The following is a 15672-nucleotide window of genomic DNA, read 5'->3' as shown; positions in this document are numbered from 1 at the left end:
TTTTCATTCGGTAGCCTATATAGCACTCGATGTGCATTTTCACCATGCTTTGAAACACGCACCTGTGGGAGATGCCAAGTTGGTTTCCACTTCGGGTTCTGGCTAGTTTATAATGTAATATCGTAGGGCTAAGACGACTGTAATGTAGCAAGAATCGGAAGATCCAAGACGATCTGCAATAGCGTGGAAGAGTCATGTAATGAAAGGTACATAGTGTTTTCGCATAGATTGACGGTTTTCTTGGTTATATCGTGGACTCGGTTTTCTCTAAACCGGAATTCTAGGCCATTAATCGAGAGGATGGGCAACGATGTATACGGTTGCCAGCTGAGCAGTATAATAGTTGCTGGTGTCAGTGATGTAGCTCTAGAAGCGGAGAGTGACGATGCTGGTGTTTTAAAGGCAGAAAACAGATAATATTTCGTAGTATTACGGCCGTCGAATCAAGTGACGGAGGATGATCCACAGGATCGTTCCCAGTTTGGAGCAGATTTTCGGATCCGCAAACAGCACAATATAGCCTGGCTTTGCTACTTAAATATCAACCACCCCACCCCGTTTATCACGATATAGTCATGTCTCTGTCGACTAGCTCGATACATTGCCTCTTGACTGTAATATACCCTCATGGTTTGCCTCGACTATTGACGAGCGGTTTCTCAAAAGATATGCAGGCTCTAGAGAAGCCTGAGGTGACTTATTTCGATATTGACTAAACAGACTCTGGTGTTAGAGTCCCAAACGTGCATGCAGGTAGAGTAATGAATGGAATACCGCACCACACGGCTCGTCTTAACGGGCTAAAACGAGAGGAGGCATATATGCATAAGAAAGAATTGAAACTCGAAGGCTTTGTTTCACTCCAGCCTAGGCAAGGCAACCCTTACTTTTCCTACAGCCCAGGTAAGATTCTCGACCTTGGTTCTCCCGCAACCTAGGCTAGATAAGTCTGTCACATTAGAAGGTTAATGCCACCCAACATATGCTGTTAACGTAGAGTAATGGAACCTAACGTATCTAAAAGCTCGTGTGCATTCTGGAAGCCCTTGGCCCAACATTTGAGTTTGAATAATGGAGCAAGTATGTATGCCAGAGTTAAATTCGCAGGTAGTACCTACTCGTAAGCATTTTGTAGTCAAGATTCCGTAATTCTGACCCTGCCACTGCACAATACCACCTGCGCAACCAACTGATAAGTCACTATAACGAGCACTCTACTTATTGCGCGCATTTTTTGCGACAAGTACAAACATGCTGAGAGCCACATTAGCAATTTTTGGAGGGGAGGGAGGTGGACACGGTAGGGGTGGATCTGGGAAATAATTGGAGGTTGCACCGATTATTCGCTGAGATACACAGGGCTGGAAGGTTCGCCCTAGTTAGGTAGCGATGCTCCCCTAATGCTCCTCTCCAATCACTTCTGAGATCACTCCTATAGCTGTGAGGCTATTTTCATGCTGAATTTGCTGATCAATATTATTGTCCACTTACTGTATAGGCTTTTCACGTACCTGACTCCAATAAAATCCGTTAATAGTGGTTCCGGGGGTAACTATTATGGGCTTTTTTACAAAGTTGGTTGGCGTATCGGTCCATCCCTGTCTGAAGTGGCAAGACCTCCCGCGATTCGTAGAAATCTAAGTTAATCCAAAACTGTGTGTCATTTGAAGCGATCTTGGTGTGTCAAAATCATTTTTGAGATACGAATGACTTGCCTTGAATGATTCCCAAGTCCCGTGTTTGTAGAACCAAAGCACTTTTTCGCTAGGGTAATACTTGAGATATACCTCGGTGGCATCGATGACTTCTCCGCCAGGACCGTCAATGGAAAAGTGTATGACCTTGTCATATTCGGAAGATTTATACCGCCCCAGCTTGCGGCATTCGATTGGGACGTTCTCAGTGTTATAATGGAATTCGATGCCACATAACTCGCCCCAGTAGGTGACAGAAATCCCGGTCAAGTAGCTGAGATATATGCCTCCCGGTCCTCCAAACATCGTCCGGCACAGCGGCTGATACCTGGTCGTCGAAGAGTCTCGTGCTACGAAATAACCATCGTTTAAGTACAAACCAATCCCGGGAATTTGAGGATACCAAAATGCGGAATCTCGCAATGGTTTGTCTTCGATTGCCTTCTCGACAGTAAGTGGGACGGATTCTACAATCGCTAAGCTAACCATCTTACATCCCTATAAGGTTAAATCAGCGGTGCTCAAAGCAACACGAAGAGGAGGCAAGAAGAAAATAAGCTATGGTCTGCATACGTCGAACCCAGCTTTGATAGCTGTTATACGGTTACGAGCCGCGAGACGCCTCGTTCTTGGGGCCTCATGCGGACATCCAAACCATGCTGATTGTTTATCGTCGGCAATGCATTGGATACCTTGTATGCCTCTTGATCCCACGGCCAAGTTGAACCCTCCTAGGAATGTAATATTCAGAAAGAGTTCTCTCCCTTCTGTCCTGTATCCCAACTGTATATCTTCTCCTTGGCTGGGAATAAGCCTCATTCCGGCGATGTATTCTGCATCTCCAAGCGGAATGATAGAGAACGCAATCTGATAAAGTAAACTGGGAATAGATGTTTGTTGCTCGCGGAACAGACGACAGCCTTCGTTGAAGCTGTGATATAGCCCGGTGCGTCCCTGGGGCCGCAAGTCCCCAGTTGCCTCAAACCACATTAAACTGGCTGGATTAGGAATAGGAGAAGGGAGTACAGCCGATTCGGACCATCGCAACCGTAGTGTTCCCCGGACGTGTTGGATTAATTTCCAGACTCTTTCCCGATTTTGTGTCCCTCGAGTGCGGTGAGCCTTATTTGTGCGACGATACAGCCATCTCCAGTCCTGTTCCTTAGCCCAGTCATGTGACTCTAAAAGCCAAGAACGGTCTGCGTTAGCCCTAAATCTAGAGGCCCAGAATAGTTAGTTGTAGAAGATAGACAGAAACGATCTCGAAGCTCGACGGGTGTTCAGAGCATCCGATGTTGGCAGCATACACGCAATCGCAATACGAATCTCCTCAGGAAGCACAGTAAAACAATCGATCACTATTGTTACCGGCGGCCGAGAGGAGTTTATAGCCGGCGGAGCTTGAGGATCTTCATACAGGACTTGCAGAATCTCTGGGACATGATAAGGATCGCTCCTTGGGGCCAGGCCTGGAGCGCAGTCACCGCCCCTACGCTCCGTATCTACGAAGCGGTCCTCCCAAGGATAGCGGTCCTGGTTATCCACGAGAATTAACCCCCCGGAATCGTGGCCCCAGCTGAGGCCAGTCCCTTTCGATGGAGATGGTAGCGACCGGCAAATTTCAAAGAGAGCTTTGCAGGGGATAGGCTCGGGGGAATAGGCCTTCTCCAGAAGTGACCAGCAAGCTTCATGGAAGGGAAAGCCGTATCGGCCGGTAACCGGATGCTGTTGAATCATTCCAATCTGGTCACGAGTTGGGAAGTTGTATCCCGCGTCATCCCAACGCGCGGTGAAGTCCAACGGGGCTATCCAATTGTCGAAGGTGCCAGTGTAAAGACCAACTCCTGTGACCGCAATCCCGTTTCGGCTAGAGTAGACTATTGATCGCAGGTTAGCATTTCCATTTCCACGGCAGAACGACAGCCAGCAGATACTCACGAATACGAATCTGTTTCAACCAAGATATAAGGTTTAGGTTTGCAAGGTCATACATTACGTATCCGCAAAGAACGCAGGAGAAGACATGAGGACTCATGTTTTGGCACTCTGGGGAGATAAATTCAGCCGTGGAGGTGGGATTGAGAAAGATGTGCAGTTATCCTAATCTTGGATACCTTACCCTTCCTAGGTACCTAGGTAGGTGTGTCAGGGTTATTTTGTCGCCTGAAATAAGTAGTAACAACTGACAAGAACTGCCTCGCGAACCGTAAGGTGATTCTGATCTATTGCACGTAATTTATCATTGTATCGTACACCTAAAACTTAACCTTGGTAGCAAACGACATTGTACATTAAAAAGGCTTGCGAATATCTTTTAAGCCTGAGGCCTTATTGCTGCATGCTAGGCACCAATTTTGTACCTGGCCAGGCTTCGCCCATTTCGCTGAATCCACTTCCTCTTCCTCTCTTGCACACTTACGCCCCTCGACCTAGTAGCCCCACGCCGTTAGACCATTTCATGTTTATCTCTAGCTCTAGAAGCTAGTCTTTAAGCTTATAATCCGCGTATTAACTCTTTACTAGTCTCGTGATTGACCAGAGCGACATTTCTTAGTAAGCAAAATAATGCTAATACATGTCAACGTGTCATATGTGCTAAATTACCACAAACAATCACAGAGTGTATTTGAGATATCCAGAAACTGCCACCTCTTTACAGCCTACGAAGTAGCATTATTATAATGTCTGCAGGTCTCGAGATTTCGGTGTCTCGCTTTATTTGTCCCTCACTGCCATCCACTGGCATCTGAGATTGGCTCGGAAGAGATGTATCAAATTCTAGAACGCATTGGGTGCAACGCAGCCATACTTAGGGTTTGTTCAACTACAAATGTGTCTTCTAGGAATCACTAGGGGTCATAATATATCTTTGCTTGCCGAGGTAGTTCCCTCTCAACTCTCAAACCGTCCACCAGAAGCCTATCGAACGCATTTCCCCACCTTTACAAGGGCTCCTTCAGCCGCCGGCTGAGCGAGCAGCAGATTTCTTGTACCTCTTCCCACACTCATAATGAGGACAACGGCCGACCTATTGCACATTAATCCGTCACGCGGCTCTTGTTCCCGGAAATTCCGCTCATGGGGTGGCATATGTTTCCACCATTGGGATAATAGTTGATGGTCCCTCGGGGTAAATATCGACGGAGAAACAAGTTGTTTTTCTCGATGTTCCTCTAAGTTTGGTTTTCATGAGGTTTCCCTTTTCTAATTCTAATACTTTTATTCTGGTTCATATATTTATGTTCCCACTGAGCACTTGATTCAAATTAGCCAATCCTTATATTGTCTCAAGTCTTTCGAGCTCCAATTCAAGCTGCAATCATGAAAAGTTTATATGGGGCCATCGCGGTCTCTCTAGCGACTCTTACCATGGCTGCTCCAGCAGAGAATGCCATCTTAAAGCGTGCCACACCTACGGTATATCTTGCTGGCGATTCCACCATGGCCAAAGGCGGCGGAGGAAGTCTCACTGATGGTCTGTCCCCTTTCTTCTGCTTTAGAAACCCTCAATCGCGCCAAATATTCCCACTCTATTTGCAAGCTAACATTTGAGTTATTACAGGTTGGGGTGTCTACCTGCCATACTCCTTTACAGGCGTAAATGTTGTCAATTCCGCAATTGCTGGACGCTCCGCGCGCAGCTTCTCCGACGAAGGCCGATTTAAAGCAATCGCAGATAAAGTTATAGCTGGGGATTTTGTGATTATAGAATTCGGGCACAACGATGGTGGCTCACTCTCCTCTACCGATAATGGCCGGACCGACTGTGGTGGTGCAGGCTCCGAGACATGCACCACTCCCGCCGGCGTCGTGGTGCAAACTTACCCTACCTACTTAACCAATGCGGCGAAATTGATTACCGCCAAAGGCGCACGCGTTATTATAAGCTCTCCGACTCCAAATAATGTCTGCGAGGGTGGGCCATGTTCATATTCCGCGAGCAGGTTCACGGGATATTGCAAGATAGTTGTGGGCAACGTTGGCAATATGGCGGCGTTTGTGGACCACGGACAACTTGTGGCGAATGAGTATATTCGTCTGGGGACCAATGCTACCAATTCCTTTTATCCGAAAGACCATACTCATACAAGTCCCAAGGGCGCGGAAGTAGTTTCGGCACAGTTTGTTAAGGGGTTGCTGTGTGGGGGCAGCCCGTTGGCAGCTTATGTGAAGAATTCGACCGCCAGCATACCAGGGAAATGTGTTTAGGTTGATTTCTCTCGTTTTTCAGGCAGTCGAGAATGCCGTCGTTGGAATTTCGCCATTTCATTGTGCATATTCTAGCTGATTTCAGGCCTGTATATATCGCGGGCACATATGGCCATATAAATATATATATTGTTCAAAGTTTGTATTTCCGTGGCTTACATAGCGATACTGTTATGTCCCTTGCATATAAACTATTGCTTCCCTGAATGCAGTAGTAAAACGTAGCCCACCTTACAAAAGAATTCTGAAGAATATGGGCGTCAAGACCTGCGTTTGCAGTCAAAGCTGTCCTCGGGGTTGAAAAAACTGTAGGCACCAGAGTCGAATTTTATATGTAAGCCTTGCCCTCGTCGAAAATCGATCGGTCCTGAACTTTCTAATAAGGCAGCCTATTTTGTTTCTCTATTTAATTTGTTTATGAAGGTACTTCGTACAGGGCCACCACTCATGCATCGAGAGGAGACACCCCAGCAGAAATACAGGGGCAGAGGAGGGGTACCTCAGCGCGTCGTCATGGTAGCATGGCGCTGGCCACAAGCTGACTGCCTTACTCCGTACAGTGCCTAGGTCTTGATATTTCCTTCGATACAAGTGGACATGTCATATTACACAGACATCTCACTGACCGCCTTTCTACCCCTCGAAACCAATCGGATATTGTGTTAATTATTTGGTAGGACGGAGTGGTGGTGGCTGTCGTACCTCCGTATCTCCGTACCTCCGTACCTCGTACCTCGTATTTCGTACGCGAGTCGGCGTATTCGGAACTTGTTCGTATTCGTGTGTTGTTCATTCTCATTTGGTAACGAAAGTGTCAGCAAGGAATACCCGGGTTACTGCCGACCGGCAGTGAGACATGATAATCACTTGAACAACAAGCCGATTGGCAGTGTCGTCTGTGAACGGGGCTACGAAGTACTGAAGACTGAAGTACGCTGCTCAAACTTCGTATATATTACCCCATATATACCCCATACTACTGCGTACGTACATATATGTCTTTAGGACCCCCTGGGTATTTATTTGATGTCGCCCACCCCAAGCTGCCCGCTTTGCGTCTCTTTCCAATTTCTTTTCCGACGGATATATTTAACATCGTCTTTTCCCTGTGGGTCGCGCTTTCAGGATCACCACAACTAGAAATAATGTTGGCGTACTAAAAAGGCCGGTCTTGCCATTGGAAATGGTGTCAGCTGTGTCCCTTATCGCCGAGTTTGGCTGGATGTTATTTCTACAATCACGTCTTCTCAAGGCTCGATATTACAGCCCCGAAAAGCCAAGAAAACATCCCCGCTCCTCCGTTGATATCCTCCTTGTTGTCATAGTTTTCTGGGCACTCTTCATCATAGTCGATCATATCTTCCGCCTGACGTTCGATCTCGTTTATGTTGTAATTCTCAAACATGGACATGATCCCTTAGAAGAAACGGTTGTTGAACCACGGCATCGTTCGGGGGCATATGATCATGGCTCACTCCTACGCCAAGTTCTGGCGACTTGGATAATTCATTATGTCTTGAATTTTTGGCTGGAAACAATCGTACCGTTATGGAAGGATATCCTTGAAGATCCGGATAGTGTTCGCGATAGGTTCCGAGTGCGCACGCAAGAACTATTCGAGTTGTTCATAGTCATTACTGGGATCAACTGGATGCCGGAATTGACCTCAGGGGCGGCTTTAAACAGCATGGATGAAGCGTGTGGAGCATGTCATCTGGTTGCTCTCGAAAGGGAAAAGCTGGCAGACCCTACGATTGGGGAACGAATACTGAATTGGAACATTACGATCGATAGAGGCGCGCTCGACGAGATAAAGGAGATACTTGGGCCCCCTGGTGGCTTCGGAGAGATGGGATTCAGTGTTTCGAATGGCGGTGTATGTATTGGAGCCACGGCGATTGGGGCAAGCTTCAGTTTAACATTTGAGTTGAAAGGCGCTGTTGAGGATCAGCAATCAGAAAAAATGTCTGAAGAGAAGGAATAACGAGAATTTGAGAGATTTTGGGAGGCGGCGATATATCTACTGATTGATTGCCCATCCCTACTCTTGGCAAACACGGCTCTTTGGACAGTGAACTCATTAAATCTACCCTCTAGGACACTGGATGACTGGGAACGTACCAGAGAGAACCACTGCCACTTATTTATACCAGCCAGTCCAAAACAATATCCTTTCCTACTGCCAACACAGTCATACAACAAAAACCAACATACCATGATTAAAGGGCCCGCACTAGAATTGATTATGATGCAACAGCAAAAGAGCTGCTGGACTGTTCATCTATACCGAAGCTGGGGAAGATACCAAATAGACCTTGGAGTTTGAAAGGACCCAAAGCCTTATGATGTCGCCATGTGCGTGCGGGAGACCGGCGGAAGGGCGTGATTCTGGTCGCCTTGTTAATCACATCTCTTCCATCTTGTTTTTATACTCTAACACGACGCAACACGACACCTCACCCTTCGCGTCGATCGAGCAGAAAGGTTCTTCAAACTCCGCTATCACCTAGACGCACGTTATTTGGATCTGGTTCAGTCATTGGGTTGAAAATGCCTAGACGCAAATCTGCACGCCTTGTCATGCGTAAAGCTGCAGTAGATACAGCAAACCTCGGTGTTCGAAGTACCCGGTCGTCTCTGCGGAAGAAAGCCGATAGCACCCTGAAGCCAAGCGCAAGAGGGAAGAAGACTCGTGCTCGCCCCAAAAGCCCAATCTCAAGCGAGCCAGATATCAGCGATACTAAGGCCAACGTAAGTATTCCAGGTCGCAAGTGGTACGCTATCCCTGTTACTGACAGAGATAGCAGAAGAAAGGTAGATCTAGCAGGAGCAAGCCGAAAAGCAAGAAGTCGTCATCCAGGGTAGGTCCATCTGCATGATTTCCTATCAACCACACTTGTTTGGGGTAGTGGGTGCCTGAACCCCTTTTGATTCATCTTGGTCCTTCGAATCTCGGATTGTTAGATTCTCCTGCCTTAAATCTTTAATGCGTACCGAAATCAAATTCTATACTAATATGAAAGGCGGTTGTAGGGTGCCAAAGGCTCAGAATCGGAACTGGCCGACAAGGACGAGTTGCAAGATAGTGCTCCAGAATGGGAGGTGGAGGAAATCGTCGATTCCAAGAAGGAGGGCCATACAACTTTGTATTTCGTGAAATGGGCTGGATATCCTGAGAATGAGAACACCTGGGAGCCGGAGACCAACCTGCACAATTCCCGGCAGGCAATTCGATCGTTCGAAGCCAAACGCTGGGCAAACGAAAACTACCCTGTCACGCCACTTGGAAAGCTGGGACTAGAGAAGGGTGCCGGCTCTAGATAGTTACATATCTTTCGCCCACACAGTATCTCTGGAAGATTGGCATAGGTTGGCCATCAAGGTGCCGGGTTCCTTATCATGGAGCAGAGATAATGAAATACCGAAATTTCCCTTCCACTTATTTGTGTTTATCAGCGCTTAGAAGTGACTGTGTAAGCTAGGTTATACAGCTTTGGTTGCACGCCTGTGCTAACAGTTTAAGAGCCTTTAACAGCTCGTTGTTATTTATTCGCACAAAAGCTAGGTAGTTCAGGAGAGTTTGCTGACACTGGGGTGTTGTCTCCATTGTCTCGGTAAATCTGCGGCACAACCGGGCGCGGAACGGGGAAACACCTGCTTGGAAGGCTGACAAGCTATCTAGACTCTAGAACTTCTCCTCACAGCCCCCTTTCCTAGCAGTTTTGCACCAGCACCGGCACAAGCATTCAACTTCGAAACTTCTTTTCTTCCTCCTTAATCCGTTATCTACCTCTGTACACATTAACCCCCCGTTGCCGACCATGGACTCCCTACGCGACGCCCTCCAACCCATCACTCACAACCTGCCAGGTCCTATTCGGGACCTGGGTGTCTCCATTGTTGGCGAGACCTGCTACAAAACGCTCTTACTTGACATCGATCTTACCTCGAGCGAGTGCATCAAGCTTGCCGTTTCGAAAGGCCTTGGAATTGGCATTATCGCTGCCTCGTCAATCGTCAAGGTCCCGCAAATCCTCAAGCTGATCTCATCGCGCTCCGCGTCTGGAATCTCCTTCCTCTCCTACCTCCTCGAGACATCAGCATACATTATCTCCCTCGCCTACAATGTGCGCCAGGGCTTCCCATTCAGCACATATGGAGAGACTAGTTTGATTATGGTGCAGAATGTGGTTATTGCGGTCTTGGTGTTAAATTACAGCGGAAAGGCTAGCACGGCTGCGCTTTTTGTGGCTGGATTGGCTGCAAGTGCCGTCACTCTGTTCAGCAAAGACATCCTGGATATGAAGACCCTGAGTTACCTTCAGGCTGGTGCAGGTGCTCTGGGAGTCGCCAGCAAGTTGCCGCAGATCATGACTGTTTGGCAACAAGGAGGAACAGGGCAGTTAAGTGCCTTTGCTGTGAGTCTCTCCATTCCCAACCCTACCTACCCGATGGCGCGCTGACAGATTGACTTTTCAGGTGTTCAACTACCTTGCGGGGTCCCTCTCGAGAATCTTCACAACTCTGCAGGAGGTGGATGACAAGCTGATCCTCTACGGGTTCGTTTCTGGATTTATACTCAACGCTATACTCGCAGCACAAATGGTTTACTATTGGAATGCCCCAGCTACTAAAGTCACGGAGCGCAAGGAAAAGGTTGTCCCTTCCGCGGCGCCTTCCTCTGGGACTACAACTGCGACACCGAAGGGGAAAAGTCCAACCACCCGCAGACGCGGCTAATCTAGGAGAGGGAAGAACCTGTCTTATTTCTACATCGCCGACTCCTGCAATTGCGGTCGAAGTCCTAATTTATCTTGATTTTCTAAACCTCTACCCTACAGATTGTGATATGTTGCCTAATCTAAGCACCCACTCTAGGGATATATTTATTATCAGGCAAGTGCCATATTATTATCTTGCTCGATCGATTCGCGAGGACTCTTGCACTGCACCCAAACCTTCCCATTTATCCCTTTGTTTCGACTACGCTTGTAATGGTGACCTATTGTTGTTTTCCACTAGAACGCTTCTCGCATCCTGCTTAGTTCACCCGTGGCGCAAGCTCTAGTGACTTTCATCAAACCTAAAAAGCTGTCAACCACGTTCTCAGAAAGCTTTTGATTAGCGGAAACCCCTCCCCTAGATTAAGGATAAAATGAGCCTCCTTTGAATAATCGGACAGGTCTCGTCGTTCTTCCACGATGCTTATTTGTTATCAGACATGAATGTGTCTTCCTGACTACTCCGATACCGCTTTGAAATTTTAGCATGACTAGACAATCTTCTTCTTAATTTCTCCTCAAAACTGACCAAGCCATTGCAGTGGCACTCATGATGAGTTGCCATAGCATGTAGCCCACCAAGTATTGGTTATAGGCCTTGGAATCATGGAACAGATACTGCGTAAAACTCGAGGGATTCCCGACGACGCAGATTGCGATCCCGTGATTCTGACGTGTCATTGGCGGGCGGCTCCAGTAAAATCAGGCTCCACGTCGCCACGCGAGCTGGCCACTCAGAGCCCTGCGCCAACAAATAAGGTTGATACCGTATCTTGTTCATTGGTAGGGCTGAGACCATGAAGTCGTGCGGTCTCAACCCTCAACCTCACCCTCAACCAGGCAGCAACCCGGAATGAGTCAAAGGTGTTTCTAGGCCGGCCTCATATCGCCAGATACAACACAAAGCCCTATAGCTTACGCGTTCAACCTCACCAGGTTTTTCAACTTCCAGAACATATAAAAGTCCGTCATCCGACATACCACAACCCGGCCTTTAGTCCATCACTCATCTACAATCTAAGCTATTACAGGCTCGCCTTCTCAATTATCAAATTAGATCAAGCGCAGTGTGCTAAACTCGGCAGTCTTCTCTCTCAAGATGCCCACTGTTATCTGTGGCTGTTACTACCTGGTCGATTCAACAGAACGCTATCGTCGTCATGAAAAGCACTACCTTCCCCTCGTCTCCAGCTCTTTCCATAGCAGAATACTCTCCACAACCTCCAGCACAGTATTGACACAAAATTTCACCAACCCCTCGCCGAGTGAACCCGTCAAAGAATGCATCTACGAGTTTCCCCTCTACGACGGTGTTAGTGTCGTGAAATTCACCTGTCGCATTGGTGAGGATGTTCTTCACGGTATAGTGAAAGAGAGTGTGGATGCCAAGGCCATTTTTGACTCAGCGGTTGCCAAGGGTAAAACTGCAGCGCTGCTGGAGCAAGCGCCACAAGCTGCGGACGTATTCAGCATCAAGCTAGGGAATATTCCTGCCGGCGGGAAGGTTGTCGTAGAGACAACTTATATCGGGGAGCTAAAGGCTCACGAGAGCGACGGAGTCAGGTTTACCATCCCCACCAGTATTGCGCCGAGATACGGCTCTCGGTCTGATCCCACTACCTTTGGGAGCGTTCGGGCCCATGCACAACATGAAGGAGGAGTCCAGATAGTCGTTGATGTCGATATGCCAACTGGATCCTCAATCAAAGGATTGCAATCCCCTTCTCACCCAATTGCAGTATCCATGGGGACAGTATCCACAGCTTCAGAGGCTGATCCGGCAATGAGCAAAGCATCCGCCACCTTGTCACTGGGAAGTGCAACACTCGAGAAAGACTTCGTCCTTATCGTACAAGTCAAAGATATTGGAACTCCAAAGGCTATATTAGAGACGCACCCTACAATCCCTAACCATCGTGCTCTTATGGCCACCCTGGTCCCCAAATTCGCACTCCCGACGTGCCATCCGGAAATAGTGTTCGTGGCCGACCGAAGTGGTAGTATGCAAGGGAATATTCCCATGCTTGTATCGGCAATGAAAGTTTTCCTTAAATCAATGCCAGCGGGTGTGAAATTCAACATATGTTCTTTTGGCTCTTCCTTCTCGTTTCTATGGCCAAATAGCCAGAGCTACACCGCCGATAACCTAGCCGAGGCAATCCGCCATGTGGGGACATTTGATTCGAATATGGGAGGTACCCAAACCTTTGAAGCTATTGAGGCCACCGTTACCCGCCGATGGAGTGATCTTCCTCTTGAGATCATGCTCCTCACCGACGGTGATATCTGGGACCAAGACGAGCTCTTCACCTATATCAATCAACAAGTCGAAGAAACAAAAGGGAACATCCGCATCTTTCCTCTTGGAATCGGTGGCGGTGTCTCTCACTCACTCATCGAGGGAGTGGCTCGCGCTGGCAATGGATTCGCTCAAGCAGTTCAAAACGGCGAGCGGCTTGATAGTTGTGTCGTCCGCATGCTGCGTGGAGCTCTATCCCCCCATATCACAGACTATTCTCTTGAAGTCAAGTACGAACATGAAGATGACGAGTTCGAAGTTATTGATAAGGTTACTGATGGTATGAAAATCCTCCTATCCGACTCTGAAGAATCCCAGGCGCCGTCAAAGGCATTGGATGGCAAGGAACCCACAATCTCGCTGTTCGATTCCACAGCCAACCTCGAGCCCGATCTTGGAGCTTCTCGTGGCCCTACACTGCCAACAATCTCTCCTCCAAAGCTTCTTCAAGCTCCTAACAAGATACCTTCGCTATTCCCGTTCTCCAGAACCACAGTTTATTTGCTTTTGTCCCCCGAGACATATCAAAGGAACCCCACCGCTATAGTCCTACGCGCCACTTCGGCTCATGGGCCTCTCGCGCTCGAGATTCCCATCGAACTTCTCCCATCGCCTCAAGACACTATCCACAAACTGGCTGCGAAAAAGGCAGTCCAGGATCTTGAGGAGGGTAGGGGTTGGATCTACGACGCCAAAGACCAGAAGGGAATACTAATCAAGGATAGATATCCGAGCCGCTTGGACGAGTTAGTAACGAAGGAAGGTGTACGGCTGGGAGAAAAGTTTCAAATTCCTAGTAAATGGTGCTCCTTTGTTGCTGTGGCTGCCAGTGGCAAGGAGATTTCAAAGCGAGAAGCTGGCGACAAGTACAACGATGACGGCTGTAAGTCCAGACCTCGCTCTACATTTACAAGAAAACATAGGTCTGACACCGTGATAGACGCTTCTTGCATCGAAGAGGAAGCCGAATCAGATGGAGACCTGTTTGACCTGCCGTCGGAATTTTCGCGTGCGCCGCACGCCACGTTATCTGAGCCTAGCACCAGGGCAGCTATGACTGACACGAGGTCATATACCCCTTATGCTTCCTTCGGCGTCCAAGCCGCGAAGAAAATGCCTCCAATGCGAGGGGGCGGTGGGTTTTCAGGAAGGGGCGGCAGCATTTTTGCATCACCCAGTAGCGCTCATGCGCGATACATATCTCCCCCTGCGGCCCCGTCCCCTTCCCCACCTCCCCCAGCTGCCACAAACTCGGAAGTCGACTCGACGGGAAGGGAGCCTCTTGAAAAACTCCATAGTATTATCGCCCTCCAGGACTTTGACGGGTCCTGGCCAGTCGATAAAGCCGAGATCAGCAGAATTTTAGGTTTCGATGTGGGAGAAAATCCCCAGGGTGGGAATAAAAGCCCATGGGTTACGGTTGTGATGGTATGTTATCTAGAGAAGAAGCTGGCCGATGAGAAGGACACATGGGAATTGGTTGTTGAGAAAGCGAGAGCATGGTTGGTAGATACGGTGACAATCGATTTAGAGGGGTTGGAGAAGGAGGCGGCAAAATTGGTGGATAGAACTTGAATTTTCTGAAGGGCTTCTGTCCGGGAGTTAAATGATCAGAAAAGGCCGTGAGTAAGTAGGATGTTGGAATTATGACTTGCCGTAGGGTGGAGGCAGTCGATTAGTAATTCAAATCCGTTATTCAGTAATTCAATAATTAGTGAACATTGTCCTTGCTGAGTGCTAAGTATTTGGGGTGAACCGTTTTGATATGTAGGTAGGTAAGTATAAAGTAGAGGAGGCTCGGTCAGGGCAGTTCATTGCAACCCCCCCTTTATTTTAAGCGAGTCTGCTCTTTAATTCGAGCCAACCTCTGCATTGCTCTTATTTGCCTCAACGAATCCGAAACCATAACATAATACATTACGTGAAATCAAACAACAAAGGGATATGCCTTCAAGAATCAGAATTCTATATGATACTGTATCTGGTTAGTTTTGTTGTTGCAGCAACGGGCTGCATCATTTCTGCATCCCCTAATGCAATACTACGTACCGCAGCACGTCCGTATAAACTTAGTCATGGCGAGGCCATTTTTTATCATCTTTTTGTCTCTAGATGGACGGTTGCTTCCAGAATATAGGTGTAGATACGTTTGATTTGCCCCACGATGATTGTCTGGCATAATCAATAATGCTACATACAGGGCCTGAACAGCTGCCGGTGTCCAAGTAGGATCAAAAGATAATCCCTGATGAGTGATTCAGACTACATATCCTGAGGGGCTCAAATGCTACATAATCCTAATGTAGTTTATCTCACATTCACCGAGCGTTCTATACTATATATCTGATATGACATAAACGGGAAATTAATTCTCCACCGTGTACCATGTCAACCCGCATGTCACGACAAGACACCGTCTGACCTATTAAAAGATGAAGGGCAGCCGGGGCTGGAGGATTGCCCTCCTTATGATATACTTGCGTGATCTTATGATCATCTATGCCTGCCTATATCACACTAGTCAATCATACTATGGCTTGTGATTCGGAAATTCTCTTCCCTTTCCTAATCTTCAGGGAAAGGCTACGACAACATGATGACGCTGATATTAATAACTTCTTTCGCCGTGTTGCTCCTGGTGGCATGGGTCTGCTACCTCTATGGTGCCTTCTGTAGACTCTACTTGTGC

General features: G+C 47.8%; 6 protein-coding genes across 6 annotated transcripts; 5 read left to right on the top strand and 1 right to left on the bottom strand.

The window, feature by feature from the left end:
* Nucleotides 1-1637: 1637 nt before the first annotated feature.
* BP5553_03128 (uncharacterized protein) lies at nt 1638-3729 on the bottom strand (the record flags this gene model as incomplete). The annotated part of the gene is made up of 4 exons (XM_032011751.1): nt 1638-2192; nt 2268-2910; nt 3112-3571; nt 3633-3729. The coding sequence occupies 4 exons, from the start codon at nt 3727-3729 to the stop codon at nt 1638-1640; spliced, it is 1755 nt and encodes a 584-aa protein (XP_031871444.1).
* A 1334-nt stretch (nt 3730-5063) lies between these two features.
* On the top strand, nt 5064-5903 carry BP5553_03127 (SGNH hydrolase; the record flags this gene model as incomplete). The annotated part of the gene is made up of 2 exons (XM_032011750.1): nt 5064-5169; nt 5257-5903. 2 exons carry the CDS (start codon nt 5064-5066, stop codon nt 5901-5903), a joined length of 753 nt encoding a protein of 250 aa, XP_031871443.1.
* Nucleotides 5904-7086: 1183 nt separating this feature from the next.
* On the top strand, nt 7087-7887 carry BP5553_03126 (uncharacterized protein; the record flags this gene model as incomplete). Its single annotated transcript, XM_032011749.1, has 1 exon — nt 7087-7887. The coding sequence occupies one exon, from the start codon at nt 7087-7089 to the stop codon at nt 7885-7887; it is 801 nt and encodes a 266-aa protein (XP_031871442.1).
* Nucleotides 7888-8453: 566 nt separating this feature from the next.
* Nucleotides 8454-9227, top strand: BP5553_03125 (uncharacterized protein; the record flags this gene model as incomplete). Its single annotated transcript, XM_032011748.1, has 3 exons — nt 8454-8654; nt 8708-8764; nt 8937-9227. 3 exons carry the CDS (start codon nt 8454-8456, stop codon nt 9225-9227), a joined length of 549 nt encoding a protein of 182 aa, XP_031871441.1.
* A 497-nt stretch (nt 9228-9724) lies between these two features.
* BP5553_03124 (Mannose-P-dolichol utilization defect 1 protein) lies at nt 9725-10643 on the top strand (the record flags this gene model as incomplete). Its single annotated transcript, XM_032011747.1, has 2 exons — nt 9725-10321; nt 10383-10643. The coding sequence occupies 2 exons, from the start codon at nt 9725-9727 to the stop codon at nt 10641-10643; spliced, it is 858 nt and encodes a 285-aa protein (XP_031871440.1).
* Nucleotides 10644-11783: 1140 nt separating this feature from the next.
* BP5553_03123 (uncharacterized protein) lies at nt 11784-14558 on the top strand (the record flags this gene model as incomplete). The annotated part of the gene is made up of 2 exons (XM_032011746.1): nt 11784-13866; nt 13924-14558. The coding sequence occupies 2 exons, from the start codon at nt 11784-11786 to the stop codon at nt 14556-14558; spliced, it is 2718 nt and encodes a 905-aa protein (XP_031871439.1).
* Between the last annotated feature and the right edge of the window lie 1114 nt (nt 14559-15672).

The sequence above is a fragment of the Venustampulla echinocandica genome, assembly GCF_003357145.1.
Source record: "Venustampulla echinocandica strain BP 5553 chromosome Unknown scaffold_1, whole genome shotgun sequence".
Classification (NCBI taxonomy): domain Eukaryota; kingdom Fungi; phylum Ascomycota; class Leotiomycetes; order Helotiales; family Pleuroascaceae; genus Venustampulla; species Venustampulla echinocandica.
The sequence above is the reverse complement of the archived record's forward strand: the minus strand, read 5'-3'. Positions and strand labels throughout refer to the sequence as shown.